Source organism: Xyrauchen texanus, chromosome 11, assembly GCF_025860055.1.
Source record: "Xyrauchen texanus isolate HMW12.3.18 chromosome 11, RBS_HiC_50CHRs, whole genome shotgun sequence".
Lineage (NCBI taxonomy): Eukaryota > Metazoa > Chordata > Actinopteri > Cypriniformes > Catostomidae > Xyrauchen > Xyrauchen texanus.
In genome coordinates this window covers 310,485-330,484 of record NC_068286.1, presented here as the reverse complement: position 1 = coordinate 330,484, position 20,000 = coordinate 310,485, and the positions used below count along the sequence as shown (strand labels likewise).

Genomic DNA, 20,000 nt, shown 5'->3' with positions numbered 1-20,000 from the left:
TTTTAAAAAGCTTTGGCAATACAAAATGTATTTTTGTCATGCCAATAAAGCAAATTGAATTGAATTGAATTGAGAGAGAGAGAGAGAGAGAGAGAGAGAGAGAGACTTTGACTTTTCAACATCTCTTTAATTACAAACCATTAACACCAAAACATACATACACCTTTAGCACATTACTTCATAAATACGTAATGCTACTAAAATAATAAAAATAAATATATATATAAAAAAACGGCTTATTTTACAACAATACATTACATCCTCCCTCTTCATTGGGTTTACATAAAATATTTTCAACACCCCATAAATAGAAGAAAGATTCAGTATCATTCACCAGTTCATAATACTTATACTCCATAACTGGTCTACTTTTAACCAGAGCTCTGAACATGTTCAAAGGAGCAGTGTCACTATTCAACTGCATTTTTCTCTTTCTTGTCAGCCAAATTGCCATTTTGGCCTTACTGAATAAACATTAATCAAAACAATTTTACTTTTATTCGAGGTGCTATATTTGGGTCCAAAAATAAAAAAACTATTTGTAAACATAAAACCAAAATTATAGCTCAAGTCTTTTAACACACCCAGAATTCCCAATAGCCTAGTACAGCCAATACATATGTGAGAAACTGTTTCTGGTAGACCACAAAACACACACTCTTCTCCTTGCAAAGAATTTAGATGCACTTTATAACAAATCCAATGAGAAATTCTCCATTGCAAATCTCCACTTCTTTTCTCAATTGGTTTTTTATACAAAGTCCTCCAACACCCTTTTGGAGAGGCCCCCGATTCAACAAAATTAACCCATTTGGTCTCTGGAAGATCTTGCAGTGCTCTTAAATTTAAATATTTTACACAAACAAGATAAAATGACTTCTTAGATATAGTTTCAAAGAGACCGATTTCAGGTGTTGTAAACGAAAATAATCTTCCATCCACCTCCTGCCAATCTCCTACATTTACACCCACGCTGATGCTGGGGAATACAGTCTCCACCGTTTGTTCTTGCACAGGTAATATAATAAAAGACTCCTGTATCTCAGCTAATCATTTTTCAACAGAATGAATACCAATCTTCGAGGCCAGTTTTTCTGCAGAAATCCATTTGTCCCTTGACCGAAGATGACATATTTGACATATTCCTGCTTTAACCAAGCTTGAGCAGACACCTTTCGATTGTAACATCCCACTGGATAAAAGAGGATTAAAAACCAAAGGTTCTTAAGGAACCCACTCATAGCTTACCTCAGACAGGTCTCTTTTAACAATAAATATTTGCCACGTATTTAACTGACTGATGCATAAAAAGAAGAGAGTCCATTAAAATCCACTTCTTTCAAATTCATTAAAAATAGGTGTCTATCCAAGTTCATACGCCCAACTCTTTTTAGTAAAGCACAAGCTATTTTTGTCCAGTTCTGAGGCTGATTATATAGGAGTCTGTACAATCTGCAGTCTAAACGCAGCTACCTTGGACTTAATGTCCATAAGGCCTTGGCCTCTCTCACTTAACTGCAGATACAGAACTGATTCTCTTAGCCAGTGTTGTCCGTTCCAAAAGAAATTTACCAACACTCTTTAAATTTCCCTAATGAGTTCCTCTGGTGGGTTTAACACAATTAATTTATGCCATAAGCTAGAGGCAGCAAGATTATTTACAACCAGCACTCTCCCTCTATATGATAATTGAGGTAATATCAATTCCATTTTGATAATCTATTACAAATTTTATCTTTAACACCTTCCCAGTTTTTTCTTTGATATATTTCTGAACCTAAAAAGATGCCTAAAAACTTAAATCCATCCTTTTCCCATTTCCCATTTCCAGGGATAACGGGTTTTGCATTGACATGACAGTATTTATCATTGCACCAAAATGCTTCCGTTTTGCTCCAGTTCAGTTTTGCAGACGATGCTCTCTCATATAAAGAGATACTGTAAATAACAACATCAACATCTCTTTGATCTTTCACAATTACAGTAATATCATCTGCATATGCTGTTAACTTAAAAACATTGGATTTTTCATCAATATTTAACCCAAACAGTTCTTTTCTTAATATACATAGGAGTGGTTCCACTGCTAAGGCGTATAACTGACCAGACAATGGGCATCCTTGCCTAATACCTTTAAGCAAACTTATTGGTTTACTTAACCCACCCCCTATTTTTAAAATACAAGAGGCATTCATATATAGGAGTTTGATCCAAGAAATAAAACCATCTCCAAACCCAAAAGCACTTATTGTATCATACAGAAAACCATGATCTGCTCTATCGAATGCTTTTTCCTGATCCAGGAACAGAAAGCCAACATTCACTTCATATAGTTTAGAGTAATCTAAAATGTCTCTGATCATAAAAATGTTATCAGAAATGGATCTTTCTGGAATGCAGTAAGATTGATCTTGATGTATTACATCTCCTAATACAGTTTTCAGCCCATTTGCCAACACTTTAGCTATTAGCTTATAGTCAGTTGTTAGAATTGACACAGGTCTCCAGTTTTTAAGATCACTCAAGTCACCTTTTTAGGTAATAGTGTTAATACTGCCCATTGGCAACTTGTGGGAAGGCGTTTTTCTTTAAAACACTCTTGGATCACCTCATAAAAGTCTTTTCCAATGTAGTTCCACATAGCTTTAAAAAAGTCCACTGATAGTCCATCGATTCCAGGTGCTCTACCAGGCTTCATCTGCTTCACGGCATCAGTTAACTCCTCAAATGATACAGAACTGTCCAAATTCTCACTCTGTGTTTTAGTGAGAGAAGGCAACTGCTGCAGTATCTTTGACACACATTCAGTCTCTGTTTCTTCTTTTCTATACAAGTTTGAATAAAAGTCCACCGCAATCTTTCTCATTTCTCTTGCATCAAAAGTCTTTCGTCCATCAGGTTTTGTCAAACAATACATTTCATTTTTTTGCTTTGACACTTTTTCTAAATTAAAACAATATGCAGTAGGAGCATCTATCTCATGTACAGACATAAAACGAGATCTTATCAGGGCCCCTTTTGCCCGCACTTGCAACAAATCTTCTAGATCTCGATTCTTTTCACCCAACATGCCAGCTGAAGATGCATTCATACCAGATGTGATGTGTGAAATATCTTGTTCTATTTCAGAAATGTTTTGTTTTATATTTCTTGTTGAAAAACATGTATACTGCTGACAAAATATCTTTATTTGCGTCTTTCCTATTTCCCACCATTGTATCAAATTAGCAAATTCCTTTTTCTTAGAGAAATTCCTCCATTCATTTCAAATTTCTCAATGAACTCTTTTTCTTTCAACAATGCAACATTACATTTCCAATATGGATTTTTAAATCTAGCTTGTGTCAAAACAATATTAACTGTAATAACATTGTGATCTGATAGACAACATGGAAAAATATCACACCCCATTATTCTATTATTTTCAACACACTTGACGTAAAACCTGTCCAGCCTTGCTACCCTCATCATTCCCTGCGAAACTTTTGTCCATGTATATTGCTTCATCTCTTTATTCCTGTCTCTCCATACATCTACCAATCCATTCTGAACTATAATACTTTTTAAAACAGCAACTGATACAGGATGTGGTTCCTCATTATTCCTATGTAAAAGAAAATTAAGAGAACAATTCCAATCCCCTCCAATGATTAACATACCATCTAAAGTATAGCTTTTTAAAAACTCTCCTAATTTTCTAAACATGATAATTCTATCTGACCCTTTATTTGGAGCATAAATATTTATAAAAACGAATATCTGATTTTCAACTTTAGCTTTCACCATCATAATACGTCCTCTCTCTATTTCCATTTCTGATAAAATATTGACATTAAGGTGAGTTGAAAATAAAATGGCTACACCTGCACTAACATTTGTGCCCTGGCTTAACCATAGCTTTCCTTCCCACCACAACTTTAACTCAGATTCATTTTTTGTATCACTATGGGTTTCTTGTAAAAATATTACTTCTGAATCTTTAAGCCTAAGAAACTCAGAAAGTAAAACCTTTTTCCTCCATCCCTCAACCCGTTCACATTTAATGATCCTAGTCTAAGAATCTGCATGGCAGGGGAGAGGGGAAAAAACACTAAAAAATTAGAATAGTTCCCACACCCATGTGCTTTATTTTTTCCATTTTGACAATTTTACGGTATTTCTTTAAGTTTTACATACATTTGTTAGAAACTTTTTCAGCCGAAATCGTTTCTGTTTTGAAATGACCTCATAGCCCATCGTCCTCTGAGCTATCGCCACTGATTTGATAAACTTATTAACATCGGGGAAAAATGTTGCAACCTCAACCTTTTTCCCTTTAGTTAAATCCAGAAACTCATTTAACTCTTCGACTGAAACAATCTATCTCAGAATACTCTGAACAGTTGTCACAATCTTCCCCTTCTTCATCGCTGTTTCCACTCTCCATAAGCACGTTATTCTGTAACCCGCTAATACTCGCAACCTCATCATCATCAGCAATTTCCTTATCCTTAACCTCAACATCTTCGTCCATCATAACAGTCGGACCTACAGCATTATCACCAGCTCGCATAGATTAAATAAACTCACTCACCTCTGACTTTGAACTTGGATCTAAAGCACTCATCTCGGGTGGAGAACCGGTCTGAGGAGTAACACTGGGTTCCCCTGCCGAAACTGTAGCCTCCGAATCCTTATCATTAACCCCACTGGAATCATTACCTCCTTTACAACTGTAGGCCGCTTTTCTTTGTTTTGATTTTCGTTTTTATCGCTTTGAACCGATTGCTTATCATGATTCCCGTCGTTCTTTTCATTTTCTGCTTGTTTCTTATGTGGGCATGTGAACTTCTTATGTCCTAAATCACCACATTCAAAACAACGCAAGCTATCTGTCATTGCAAAAATCATATAGGAACTGTCCCCTTGTTTAATGCGAAACGAGATATCCAATTCCTTAGATTGCGCATTCAAAAACATGAATACTTGTCTTCGAAAAGACATCACGTGTTTTAATGCTCCGTTTTTACACCCGTGTGGCAACATTTTAATGGATCCAGCAAACTTTCCAAAGCGACTCAATTCTTTTAGAATTTGCTCATTGGAGATAAATGGCGGCGCGTTTGAAATGGTAACCCTGGTAGCAGGTGCGCGCAAAGGCGTTACTTGCACCAGGGAATCAGCAACAACAATTCCATTTTCAACCAGGCTGTTTACGAATTTTTCATCTTTTAAAAACACAACCACTGCCTTGTTCATTCTGTAGGCCGATGCTATATTTTCGAGCCCTACAATCTCGCCCATTACTAAAAGTATGTCTTCTACTGTAAACGCTTGATCGGAGAAAACTTTACATCCATTCTTGATAGATAACCCCGGCGTCCCCTCACCTGAGAGAGACGCCATGGCCTTAATCAAACGAATGAAATCACAGCAAAAAAAAAATTTGTTTTCTTAAACTAAAAAAAGAAATGTGAAAAAATAAACCAAACAACCCAACAAAAATTCAATAAACACAGAAAAAGAATTCAAACTTGAAACCAAATTCAAACGTGCTGCTCTCACACCCCACACTACACTTCCGCTCCCAGCATGTAACCCACACGCAGAGAGAGAGAGACAGAGAGAGAGAGAGAGATTATGGTAATTAAGAGTAATTAACCATTTGGACGCCCCCATATATTTAAATGAACTGACTGAAAGGATGAAATCCCTAAAAAATATAAAATCTTGTGGCTTGGATGGAATATATAATGAGATGCTGAAACACAGCAGCCCCAAACTGAAAGATGCTATTCTTAAATTATTCAATCTCTTATTAAAATCAGGACACTTTCCTTAGAATTGGAAGAAAAATCAAATAACACCAATTCTCAAAGAAGGGGACAAGTACAACCCCAATAATTACAGGGGCATTACAGTCAGCAGCAACCTCGGGAAACTCTTCTGTTGCATTATAAACAACAGATTAGTGAACTTCATTCAAGAACACAACACACTAAATAAATGTCAGATTGGATTCATGCCTAAACAGAGAACAACTAATCACATCTACACACTTCACTCACTTATTCAAAAATATGTTCAGCAAACAAAACAAGGCAAAATATTCGGCTGCTTCATTGACTTTAAAAAGGCCTTTGATTGTGTTTGACATGACGGACTCTTCCTGAAACTCTTCCAGAGTGGCATCGGAGGAAAGACATATGATGTCATAAAAGACATGTACACTGAAAATAAATGCTGCGTGAAGATTAATGACAAAAGAACCAATTATTTCAATCAGACCAAGGGAGTTCGTCAAGGCTGCAGCCTCAGCCCAACTCTATTTAATATCTATATTAATGAACTGGCCACAACCCTTCAAAACTCATCTTGCCCTGGACTGATCTTAGATGGCAGAGAAATCAAATGCCTCCTTTACGCTGACGACCTCCTGCTGCTGTCCCCTAATGAAGAGGGACTACATCAAAGCCTCTCCATTTTAGAAACATATAGCAGAGATTGGGCTTTACCATTAAACATGGAGAAGTCCAAAGTCATGATCTTTCAGAAAAAAAATCGCATTATGAGCAATAGATATATATTCACAATCGGGGGAACAATCCTTCATCATGACAACCACTACAATTATTTGGGTTTTACAATCTCTGCTTCAGGACAGTTTGATTTGGCAACAGAAGATCTGACTGACAAAGCTGGGGCCCCAAATATAAATTACATTATAAATCATGAGATAAAATCCCTGTTGAAATTTGGCAGCACAAAGACATACAAGTACACAAATTAAACTACTTCCACAGAATCAAGCCTGATTAAAAATTGGCACCATATCTGATCCATATTATAGACTTTGGACAAGAAAACCACTGTCAAAGTATCGTCTGAGTGAGCACAGTCTGTCTGTAGACCCAGAGAGGACAGACTGTGTTCACACTGTACTGAAGGAGTCTGTAGAGACGGGTCGACACAGACAGAACCGGAGACCCAGAGAGGACAGACTTTGTTCATGCTGCACTGAAGGAGTATGTAGAGACGGGTCGACACAGACAGAACCGGAGACCCAGAGAGGACAGACTGTGTTCACACTGTACTGAAGGAGTCTGTAGAGACGGGTCGACACAGACAGAACTAGAGACCCAGAGAGGACAGACTTTGTTCACACTGTACTGAAGGAGTCTGTAGAGACGGGTCAACACAGACAGAACCGGAGACCCAGAGAGGACAGACTGTGTTCACACTGTACTGAAGGAGTCTCGTAGAGAGCAGGGCTCGCAGCACAGGAGCAGAACCGCAGGAGACCCAGAGAGGACAGACCGTGTTCACACTGCACTGAAGGAGTCTGTAGAGACGGGTCGACACAGACAGAACCGGAGACCCAGAGAGGACAGACCGTGTTCACACTGCACTGAAGGAGTCTGTAGAGAGCGGATTCGAGCACAGACAGAACCGGAGACCCAGAGAGGACAGACTGTGTTCACACTGCACTGAAGGAGTCTGTAGAGACGGGTCGACACAGACAGAACCGGAGACCCAGAGAGGACAGACTGTGTTCACACTGTACTGAAGGAGTCTGTAGAGACGGGTTGACACAGACAGAACCGGAGACCCAGAGAGGACAGACTGTGTTCACACTGTACTGAAGGAGTCTGTAGAGACGGGTCGACACAGACAGAACCGGAGACCCAGAGAGGACAGACTGTGTTCAGACTGTACTGAAGGAGTCTGTAGAGACGGGTCGACACAGACAGAACCGGAGACCCAGAGAGGACAGACTGTGTTCACACTGCACTGAAGGAGTATGTAGAGATGTCATAAGAGTGGCTAAGAAGGCTTGCAGGGAATTCCCGCAGGCAAACATCACCATCTCAACCCTGCTACACAGGAAGGACTACCCTGCCAATCTGATCAATAGCATCAACCAGAGGATAACAACTGCATGTTCCAGCCTTACGCCCATCAACGTTGCCCACCACCCGAGTCTAACGACTGAGGATTTATATGATCATGTGCACCTAAGCCAGGAGAGTGTAAGAGTCTTTGCTAAAAACCTAAAAGATTCATTTCTCTGCAGAAATTCCCAATCTGCATCCTCACAACGCCGGCTTACAAGTTCCAACAGTCATCGCGGCAACCAACTTTCAATTACACAAAGGGGGCCAAAAACCAGACACACTCCAATAAGAAGAGAGCAACCAACCAGACCACAACACACTGAAGCCCAACCAAACTCTCAGCCCAGCTCCAGTCATCCTACAAACATGAACCCTCACACACAACAACAGGAGGCACCGGACAGAACAGCACATCCCTTTCCGCAATCACAGCAGCTCACTTATGCTGATGTAGTGAAGGGCAAAATACACACAGACTCCTCAGACATTACAGAGGTGAAACATCTTCAACATCTCATCTGTAGAATACTGGGGTAAGCCATCTGGCCACCAAAACACCTCACTTTATTTAATTATGACTTCCTTCACTATAAGCTCTTGGAATATTCAAGGCCTCTACTCCACAATCTTAGGGGCCAAGACTTTAAAAACAGAGTTCCTGAAAAACATTTATAACCAGGACATCATTATTCTGCAAGAAACATGGTGCAGATCAGACATGGACAGTCACTGCCCTTTAGGATACAGGGAAAGATTGTTACCATCACATAAAACTGTAACGTGAAACGCGGATGAGACTCTGGTGGGGTCATCATTTGGTACAAATAGACTTTAAAAAACAGCCTATCAATCATGAAAAAAGACTCATCACATGTTTGGCTTAAACTTAAAAAATGCATCATAGACTGAGATAATCCTTACATCTGTGCAGCCTACATACCTCCACCAGAGTCTCCGTACTACAAGGACAATCATTTTAATCAGCTTCAGATGGAAACCAGCCAATTCCAGACTTAGGGGAATGTGATGTTATGTGGGAATCTAAATGCAAGGACAGGTTCAGAACCGGACATTATAGATACCCACGGGAATAACCACATACTGAAAGCCAACACACATCTAACCCCCACCACTACAACACGGAACAATCCGGACAGTACAGTCAACAAAAACGGTAAGGAGTTATTGTGTCTCTGTCGAGGCCTGGGTCTGTATATGCTTAATGGTAGGATCCGAGGGGACTCTTAAGGTTGATTCACATACTGCTCAGCTCTTGGGGCTAGTGTAGTCGACTATGTCATTACAGACATGGACCCCTCCTACATACGTGCATTCACTGTCAGACCACAGTCTACCTTTTCAGACCACTGTCAAATTAATGTGTTCCTAAAGACAATCCAACACCATAGAACAGACCAAGGGCCCAACAACCTGTCCAATCTAAACCCAACATACAAATGATCCCCAAAATATGAGTCCGAATTCCTTAGTGCAATTAGCTCCAAAGAAATGTCCAACCTAATCAATAGATTTCAAACAACACGGTTAATGGCTAACAAGATCGACATAAATTCCGCAGTACAACAAATAAATTACATTTATCAAAGGTGCTCAATCAAAGCAAATTTACTCTGTACAAACAAGAAAACTGCTCAGACAGATCTCTATCCAAAAACACAGAGAGCCACACAAATCTGAAACCAGACAAATCTATTGGGAAGCACTCAGGGATTATAAAAATACAATACACCACAAAAAGCAACAACACCTAAACCACACTCTTAATGAAATTGAAGACTCAATTAATAATAATCAGTTCTGGGAGAAATGGAACAGTCTGAATAAACAACACAGTCAGGACATAGCCATACAAAATGCACGTATGGAAGTGGTGGTGGTGTAGTGGTCTAAACCACGTAACTGGTAAACTGTTAATCAGAATGTTGCTTGTTTAACCCCCACAGTCACCACCATTGTGTCCTTGAGCAAGGCACTTAACTCCAGGTTGCTCCGGGGGGATTGTCCCTGTAATAAGTGCACTGTAAGTCGCTTTGGATAAAAGCGTCTGCCAAATGCATAAAAAAAAAAATAATTAAATGGAGAATTATGGAAAGACTATTTTAAAAACTTATTCAAAGAAATTTCTCCAGAAGAGTCAATTGGAATCTACAATAAAAAATAACCAAAATCCTTTAGACTATCAGATTAGCAGAGAAGAACTGGCAGATGCACTTAATAAACTAAAACCCAGAAAGGCATGTGGTTTAGACAACATTGGAACAGAAATGCTGAAGCACAGTCCAGCAGTAATGCAGGAGGCCTTGTTAAAACTCTTCAATCTGGTTCTGCAGTCTGGCTATTTTCCTGACACCTGGAGTATGGGCTTAATACACCCATTATATAAGAGCGGAGACAAATTCGACCCCAATAACTACAGAGGCATTTGTGTGAGCAGCAATCTGGGGAAGACTTGCTGCTCTATCCTGAACACCCGGATACAGGCTTTCCTTACCAAGCACAATGTCTTGAGTAAGAGTCAGATTGGATTCCTACCAAACCACCGCACCACCGACCACATTCACACGCTACACACGATAGTCAACCAGCACGTGCATCTAAAAAGCAAAGGCAAAATGTATGCATGCTTTGTTGATTTAAAAAAAGCATTTGATTCCATTTGGCATGATGGTCCAACTCTGTTCAACATGTACATTAATGAGTTAGCAGTGCTACTGGAACAATCTGCAACACCCGGTCTTACTCTAAATCATTCTGAAGTTAAATTTCTTCTCTATGCAGATGATCTGGTGCTGCTGTCAGCTACTGCACAAGGGCTACAGCAGCACCTGGACCTGCTGGAGAACTACTGGCAGAACTGGGCCCTGACAGTCAATCTGAAAAAAACAAAGATTATGATTTTCCAGAAAAAAGCCAGATTACAGGACAGCAGATACACATTCACTCTGGGGAACACTGCAATAGAACACACCCGACCCTACGACTACCTCGGTCTAAACATCAGTGCTTCAGGGGGTTTTGGTCTGGCAGTGAATGCACTAAAAGAGAAAGCTAGAAGAGCATTCTGTGCTATTAAGGGCAAATTTACCCAAATTGACATTCCTGTAACAATCTGGTGTAAGATCTTTGATCGTATTATAATGCCTATTGCCCTGTACGGATGTGAGGTTTGGGGTCCACTCTGTCTGGCAGATTACATGAGATGGGACAAACACATTCGAACAGTTCAGAGAAGAACACCTACTAATGCATGCCGGGCCGAACTAGGCAGATACCCCCTTATTATACATATTGAAAAACCATCCCTCAAATTTTGGGCACACCTAAATTCAAGTTCCCCTAACACACTGCAACATGAAGCCCTTAAAACCCAAGAGCTGAAGCCTAAAAACAGAAAACTCACAAACCCACTAACAACTAACAAACACCAGTTTCAGACCAGCAGAGCTGAACTAAACCAAATCAGAATAAACCAAATCATAAAAGAAAGCAAAAATTCATATTTGGACCATTGGGAAAATGAAAGTAAAAACCAAAGCAAACTGGAATGTTATCAGACCCTAAACAGAACATATAATCTGGCAGAATATCTGCACACTGTAAGAGATCCAAAACAGAGACGGATCCTCTCCAAATACAGACTCAGTGATCACAGTCTGAACACAGAAAAAGACCGACACAGACAAACATGGCTTCCAAAGGAAGAACGAGTCTGTGCTCACTGTGACACGGGTGAGGTCGAGACAGAGACACACTTTCTCCTTCACTGTGAGAAATTTACAGAGTTGAGAGAGAAATACCTCCACAAACTCTCAAACCTCATGCCACAGTTTTCCAGTTCAGCAGAAACCGATCAGATGCTGGTGTTACTGGGGGAGATCAGATCAGATGCTGGTGTTACTGGGGGAGAACAGAACAGATGCTGGTGTTACTGGGGGAGAACAGAACAGATGCTGGTGTTACTGGGGGAGAACAGAACAGATGCTGGTGTTACTGGGGGAGATCAGATCAGATGCTGGTGTTACTGGAGGAGATCAGATCAGATGCTGGTGTTACTGGGGGAGAACAGAACAGATGCTGGTGTTACTGGGGGAGATCAGATCGGATGCTGGTGTTACTGGAGGAGATCAGATCGGATGCTGGTGTTACTGGAGGAGATCAGATCAGATGCTGGTGTTACTGGGGGAGATCAGATCAGATGCTGGTGTTACTGGGGGAGAACAGAACAGATGCTGGTGTTACTGGGGGAGAACAGATCAGATGCTGGTGTTACTGGGGGAGATCAGATCAGATGCTGGTGTTACTGGGGGAGATCAGATCAGATGCAGGTGTTACTGGGGAGATCAGATCAGATGCTGGTGTTACTGGGGAGATCAGATCAGATGCAGGTGTTACTGGGGAGATCAGAACAGATGCTGGTGTTACTGGGGAGAACAGATCAGATGCTGGTGTTACTGGGGGAGATCAGATCAGATGCTGGTGTTACTGGGGGAGATCAGATCAGATGCAGGTGTTACTGGGGGAGATCAGATCAGATGCTGGTGTTACTGGGGAAGATCAGAACAGATGCTGGTGTTACTGGGGGAGATCAGAACAGATGCTGGTGTTACTGGAGGAGATCAGATCAGATGCTGGTGTTACTGGGGGAGATCAGATCAGATGCTGGTGTTACTGGAGGAGATCAGATCAGATGCTGGTGTTACTGGAGGAGATCAGATCAGATGCTGGTGTTACTGGAGGAGATCAGATCAGATGCTGGTGTTACTGGGGGAGATCAGATCAGATGCTGGTGTTACTGGAGGAGATCAGATCAGATGCTGGTGTTACTGGGGGAGGACCATCATGCATCAGTTGCAGCTAAATTCATTTTCGAGCTGCACACCCTCAGAAACCAATTACTGCCTTAATGTATTTCATTCACAGTACTTTTATTTTCTTATGTTCATAATGTCCTATTAAATGCTTATTTTATTTTATATTGTATAGTGTATATATTTATTATAGTTTTTATTTTATTTGATTCATTACCTGTCACCTTATTTTAATTCTATCTTTATTGTTATTTGTTACTATTTTATCATTCTTATTTGTCTTGTCATTATCTGTTTTATGTATTAATGCTTTGGCAATATTGTATGTAAACACAATCATGCCAATAAATTACTTAAAATTAAAAATTGAAATTGAGAGAGAGAGAGGGAAAACCCCTGACTTACACAGCAAAGTCTATTATCTGTTTTTTGGCTACAACCATCAAACTATAACACAGCAGTAACAGTAAACATACAGTACTTACAGCTTGAGGACAAATTAATCTCTTCTTAAAAGTGAATTAAATCTGACATTTTTGGACTTAAATATGAATATGAATCACACATGAAATAGATATTTTTACATTTTATTCTAAAAAAGCCAAAACCTTTTAGGGTTTGGGTTAGTCTGTGGTCACACTAATTTATATCAAATATAAATTTAATTATTTATATAAGCTAATTTTTTCTATGAACTGAAATGTATGGAGTACAGTATATACCTACCTATATTTCAATCAGTCAGTCAGTCTATCAATCTGTCTGTCCATCTGTTTATCTGTCAGTCAGTCTGTCTGTCTGTCTCTCTGTTTATCTGTCAGTCAGTCTCTCTGTCTGTCTGTCTCTCTGTCAGTCTGTCTGTCTGTCTGTCTGTCTGTCTATCTATCTATCGGTCTGTCTATCTAACTGTCATTCAGGGCAAATATTCAAAGTGGATTGGTTTATGAATGTAGTTCAAAGGAAGTGTAAAAATCTTCTGCAGTATTCTGGTAATTCTGCCTCAGCAGGACAAACACAAATACAAATGTGTGACTGTTTTGCATCCTGCACCACTAATGCAAATGCAACAACAATCTAAAGAATCAACCAATGACATTACTGTAACTTTACACTGTTAAAGTGTTGCAGTCCAACTAATATAGAGAATACAAATTTGATGTGATTTCAGTCTGTAATTCTGTACCTGTGGCTTTTTATTACAATAATCATTTTTATGAAACAGCACTTTTTAAAACAGTGCTTTAAAGAGGATGTTTCTTCAACTTTGGACACTTTTATCACTGTGGACATCAACAAAGAAATGTCTCATTAAAACATTTGAACCCTAATCACTATATTTGTTTGGCTACTAACAATGTCCAGCAGTGTGTATACATGAATCTCAGGAGATTTATGTTTGTGTAATTTCCAACACATATGAAATACTGTATTGTGTTTAATATAATTCTGTGCTGGAAATGAAGCTGATGGAAATTACACATTTTTTCAGATTAACAATTTTTTATTGATTCACATAAATGAACACCATAAAACAAAACATATATACACAGATTCAATCTTAACACCACTTATTCCCCTCCCAATCCCCAATCCCACCCTGACCCCAACAACATCACAGTGATCTCAAAAGATATAGACACACACACGCACAAATAAATACAAATAAAATGTATTTGATAAATAAATCTAATAAAAAATATTATAAGAATAATCACATATCCATAAATGACATATACCTGCCCCATTTCTCCACGAACATATTGTACCTCCCCATTCTTCTAAATCCCCTTCCTCAAAGGCCACCACCCTTCCCATCTCCAAGCACCACTCCTGACAAGAGGGTGCTCCAGCCAACCTCCAGCCTCCTAAAATGAAACACTCGAATGAAACAATCAAACCCCAAACTTCCCCCCCAAACCAAAAAAAAAAAGAGAAAGAAAACGTGCGCATGAACCCCGCACAGGAGAGTGCCCTCTAAACTCAATAAGTCCATGTACACCTACGAGAATCCCCGCAACAACTTTCCCATCAGATTGCTCAAGTCCGGTGCTTCTATACAAATTTTGTGAAACAGAATTACAAAACAGAAAGCAATCTATAAATAAAACTCCAGCCAATAGGCAGAATAAACACAAAGAAAGTGTAACTTTATTCTCAGAACTGTCTCGAAGAGTTGTGTGTATGTACAGCGAGACAGCTCACTTGGGGGCCAGATGAAAATAACCAAATGGTTGACTCACCTTGTCTCTATCTAAGATAATACTTGCTGTGGGCATGTAAATGTTTATAGAAATCCTTAGCATCTATTCTCAATTTGGCCGGGGACATCAGTGCAAAAGCGATCTTCCATTGATGTAAGAGTTTCTTGCATTCCTTGAATCGATTGTGTTTCTCTATTGTCGATTTCGCAAATTCTGTTGTGGTTCTTCTGAGAAAGCCTTCCTCGTACTCCTCGCCTCATATAACACGCAATCTTTTTCGGATAATCTCAGAAATTGCCAGAACTGATCGGGCTGTGAGCTCGCTTGATTTCCAGCTTATGGCCTGTTATGTCAAGCAGACTCAGGAAGAGCTGATCTAGGAATTTCACCATATCTTGACCTTCTTCAGGCTCAGGAATTCCAAGAATTCTGACATTATTCCGCTTTCTAAGGTTCTCAAAACCCAACACACACACTCTCTCTCTCTCAAACACACACTCTCTCTCACACACACAGAGTGTGTGTCTGTGTGTGTGTGTTGGGTTTAGGGGTTGTGTTGGGTGTCGGGGTTGAGTTAGGTTTAGGGGTTGTGTTGGGATTAGGGGTGGTTTTGGTTTAGGGGTTGTGTTGGGTTTAGGGGTTGTGTTGGGTTTAGGGGTTGTGTTAGGTTTAGAGGATGTGTTAGGGTTTAGGGGTTGTGTTGTGTTAGGGGATGTGTTGGGTTTAGGGGATGTGTTGGGTTTAGGGGTTGTGTTGGGTTTAGGGGATGTGTTGGGTTTAGGAGTTGTGTTAGGGTTAGGGGTTGTGTTGGGTTTAGGGGTTGTGTTGGGTTTAGGGGATGTGTTGGGTTTAGGAGTTGTGTTGGGTTTAGGGGTTGTGTTGGGTTTAGGGGTTGTGTTGGGGTTAGTGGTTGTGTTGGGGTTAGTGGTTGTGTTAGGGTTAGGGGTTGGGTTGGGTGTAGGGGTTGCGTTGGGTTTAGGTGTTGTGTTGGGTTTAGGATTTGTGTTGGGTTTAGGAGATGTGTTACGTTTAGGGGTTTTGTTGGGTTTAGGGATTGTGTTAGGTTTAGTGGTTGTGTTGGGGTTAGGGGTTGTGTTGGGGTTAGTGGTTGTGTTGGGGTTAGTGGTTGTGTTAGGGTTAGGGGTTGGGTTGGGTGTAGGGGTTGCATTGGGTTTAGGATTTGTGTTGGGTTTAGGGGATGTGTTACGTTTAGGGGTTGTGTTGGGTTTAGGATTTGTGTTGGGTTTAGGGGATGTGTTAGGTTTAGGGGTTGTGTTAAGTTTAGGGGTTTTGTTAGGTTTAGGGGATGTGTTGGGTTTAAGGGTTGGGTTGGGTTGGGTTTAGGGGATGTGTTGGGTTTAGGGGATGTGTTGGGTTTAGGGGTTGTGTTGGGTTTAGGGGTTGTGTTAGGTTTAGAGGATGTGTTAGGGTTAAGGGATATGTTGGGTTTAGGGGATGGTTGGGTTTAGGTGTTGGGTTGGGTTTAGGGGACGGGTTGGGTGTAGGGGTTGTGTTAGGTTTAGGGATTGTGTTGGGTTTAGGGGTTGTGTTGGGGTTAGGGGTTGTGTTGGGTTTAGGGGATGTGTTGGGTTTAGGGGTTGTGTTAGGGTTAGGGGTTGTGTTGGGTTTAGGGGTTGTGTTGGGTTTAGGGGTTGTGTTAGGGTTAGGGGTTGTGTTGGGTTTAGGGGTTGTGTTGGGTTTAGGGGTTGTGTTAGGGTTAGGGGTTGTGTTAGGGTTAGGGGATGTGTTGGGTTTAGGGGATGTGTTGGGTTTAGGATTTGTGTTGGGTTTAGGAGATGTGTTACGTTTAGGGGTTTTGTTGGGTTTAGGGATTGTGTTAGGTTTAGGGGTTGTGTTGGGGTTAGTGGTTGTGTTGGGGTTAGGGGTTGTGTTGGGGTTAGTGGTTGTGTTGGGGTTAGTGGTTGTGTTAGGGTTAGGGGTTGGGTTGGGTGTAGGGGTTGCATTGGGTTTAGGATTTGTGTTGGGTTTAGGGGATGTGTTACGTTTAGGGGTTGTGTTGGGTTTAGGATTTGTGTTGGGTTTAGGGGATGTGTTACGTTTAGGGGTTGTGTTGGGTTTAGGATTTGTGTTGGGTTTAGGGGATGTGTTAGGTTTAGGGGTTGTGTTAAGTTTAGGGGTTTTGTTAGGTTTAGGGGATGTGTTGGGTTTAAGGGTTGGGTTGGGTTGGGTTTAGGGGATGTGTTGGGTTTAGGGGATGTGTTGGGTTTAGGGGTTGTGTTGGGTTTAGGGGTTGTGTTAGGTTTAGAGGATGTGTTAGGGTTAAGGGATATGTTGGGTTTAGGGGATGGTTGGGTTTAGGTGTTGGGTTGGGTTTAGGGACTGGGTGTAGGGTTGTGTTAGGTTTAGGGATTGTGCTGGGTTTAGGGTTGTGTTGGGGTTAGGGGTTGTGTTGGGTTTAGGGATGTGTTAGGTTAGGGTGTGTTAGGGTTAGGGTTGTGTTGGGTTTAGGGGTTGTGTTGGGTTTAGGGTGTGTTAGGTTAGGGTTGTGTTGGGTTTAGGGGTTGTGTTAGGGTTAGGGGTTGTGTTAGGGTTAGGGATGTGTTGGGTTTAGGGATGTGTTGGGTTTAGGATTGTGTTGGGTTTAGGGGATGTATTGGGTTTAGGGGTTGTGTTGGGTTTAGGGGTTGTGTTGGGTTTAGGGGTTGTGTTAGGGTTAGGGGTTGTGTTAGGGTTAGGGGATGTGTTGGGTTTAGGGGATGTGTTGGGTTTAGGATTTGTGTTGGGTTTAGGGGATGTATTGGGTTTAGGGGTTGTGTTAGGTTTAAGGGATAGAATATATAGTTTGTACAGTATAAAAACCATTATGTCAATGGAAAGTCCCCATAAAACATGGAAATATGGACAGTTTGAGTTTAGAGGGATGGACGCTGGTTGGTGCTTCCATGCGTGGGGTTAATGAGCCCGTTTTTCTTTTTTCTGTTTGTTTTGTTCTGGGAGAAGTTCAGGGTTTGATGTTGGAATGTGGTGTTTATAATTTTGTTTTTGACACACATCTATTTTTTCTTATTTGTCAAAATGTAAAATGTTAATATGAGTGGATTGTCTCTCCACGTAGAATGTGAATGGGTTTGGGGCATCCCATGAAAAGAAGGAAGGTTTTTTCTCTTCTTAATCATAAGAAGAAATGCATCTTTCCCCACAGGAAGCTGAAACATTTGGTAAGATATGGGGTGGACATGTTTTCTTTAGTGCTGGCTCGAGTAAGAGCAGGGGAGTCATTACATTGATAAGTAAATATCTACAATTCAAATGTCTCAAAGATTAAAGATAAATTAGGAAGAGTCATTATTGTTTTAGCAGAAATTCAGGGACAAAGGTTGATTTGACGCACCTACCGCTGATGATCGGGGCTTTTTTATAGATCTTGAAGGGATGTTTCAAGCTGTCACAACATGTATTCAGGTAACTTTTGTTTTAAATGTTACAAATGTATACAATATATTTAAATGTGTGTTGTCCAATACAATTACTCAATATTTTTACTACTTCCATTTATTGTTTTGTTTTTTTATAACAGCTGTACTGTTGAAATTCTGCTGATTATGTGTAATATATCCTCATTGATCTCAACGGCAGTTTAACACCTGTATCAGATATCTTAAATTACACACAAACATGTGTATAAAAACAACATATGCAGAACAAATTAGAAATAATACAAATATGCCTTATCATGAGCTGAAAATGTATTTTATTGATTAAAACAGAAAATTAAGTATATACTGACAGTTAATTTGAAAATAATATTTAGCTATTGACATACAGAACAGCACAAGACAATTTATTACTCTAACAAACATGATTTCCTTCATAAAATATTCTTCACAAATCAAATGTAAACAATATAATTAGACTAAATTAAATAAATTTGCATATATAAGTACACTTTACATTCATTAAAATGAGAACTAAACAGCAGTTAAAATGTTAAATTATAAAACAATCACTAAAATCGACAGATATTGAGATCTTTCATTACTTATATTGATCTTATTGATTTCTAATATTGATATTATTGATTTCTAATGTTGATGTTATATCATTGTTGGTTGATCTTAATTATTACTAACATTGAGGTCATTGATTATGTATTATGTGAAAGTCAGCAGCCAAACACAGGATGTGATGAACCACACGCTTGAAGCAAGATGAAGCACTGACGCAGAACCTGAAACACACAAACACACACACACACACACACAAACACACATAAACACATAGGTTGAGCTTTACATCAGTTTTATATGTATATGATATAAACAGTTGGAGTGGGCGTGGCTTTACCGTGTTCGGCATCAGTGCTTGAAGCTGACTGGCTGAGAGCTGTAGTCTGTGCATTGTTATTGCTGCTGCTGCTGCTGCTGTTGGTGGTGGTGTTGGGTAAGCTGGCATTGGGTAAGCTGGCGTTGGATAAGCTGGCATTGGGGAAGCTGGCGTTGGGTGAGCTGGCGTTGGGTAAACTGCCATTGGGTAAGCTGGTGTTGGGTAAGCTGGCCTTTGGTATGCTGGTGGTTGGTGAGCTGGCATTGGGTAAGCTGGCATTGGGTAAGCTGGCATTGGGGAAGCTGGCGTTGGGTGAGCTGGCGTTGGGTAAACTGCCATTGGGTAAGCTGGTGTTGGGTAAGCTGGCCTTTGGTATGCTGGTGGTTGGTGAGCTGGCATTGGGTAAGCTGGCATTGGGTAAGCTGGCATTGGGGAAGCTGGCGTTGGGTGAGCTGGCGTTGGGTAAACTGCCATTGGGTAAGCTGGTGTTGGGTAAGCTGGCCTTTGGTATGCTGGTGGTTGGTGAGCTGGCGTTGGGTGAGCTGGCGTTGGATGAGCTGGCGTTGGGTAAGCTGGTGTTGGGTAAGCTGGTGGTTGGTGAGCTGGTGTTGGGTGAGCTGGCATTGGGGAAGCTGGTGTTGGGTAAGCTGGTGTTGGATGAGCTGGTGTTGGGTAAACTGGTGGTTGGTGAGCTGGTGTTGGGGAAGCTGGCGTTGGGGAAACTGGTGTTGGGGAAGCTGGCGTTGGGGAAGCTGGTGTTGGGGAAGCTGGTATTGGGTTGGATGGTGACAGGTGTGGAAGGGTCAGCTCGG

The 20,000-nt window shown here is 40.6% G+C and overlaps 2 protein-coding genes across 2 annotated transcripts in view; one reads left to right on the top strand and one right to left on the bottom strand.

Annotated features, from left to right (window-relative positions):
- Positions 1-20,000, top strand: part of LOC127652205 (zinc finger protein 501-like) — a 277,426-nt gene that overhangs the window by 115,543 nt on the left and 141,883 nt on the right. The window lies entirely within an intron of this gene.
- The window catches only part of LOC127651975 (uncharacterized), a 50,480-nt gene continuing 49,164 nt past the window's right edge, over positions 18,685-20,000 (bottom strand). Inside the window, exons 50-51 of the mRNA XM_052138043.1 lie at positions 19,210-20,000; positions 18,685-19,093 (exon numbers count right to left, since the gene is read on the bottom strand). The exon at positions 19,210-20,000 is cut by the window's right edge and continues 146 nt beyond it. Of these exons, the coding sequence (XP_051994003.1) occupies positions 19,017-19,093; positions 19,210-20,000 (868 nt within the window). The 3' untranslated portion in view covers positions 18,685-19,016. The remainder of the gene's footprint in view (positions 19,094-19,209) is intronic.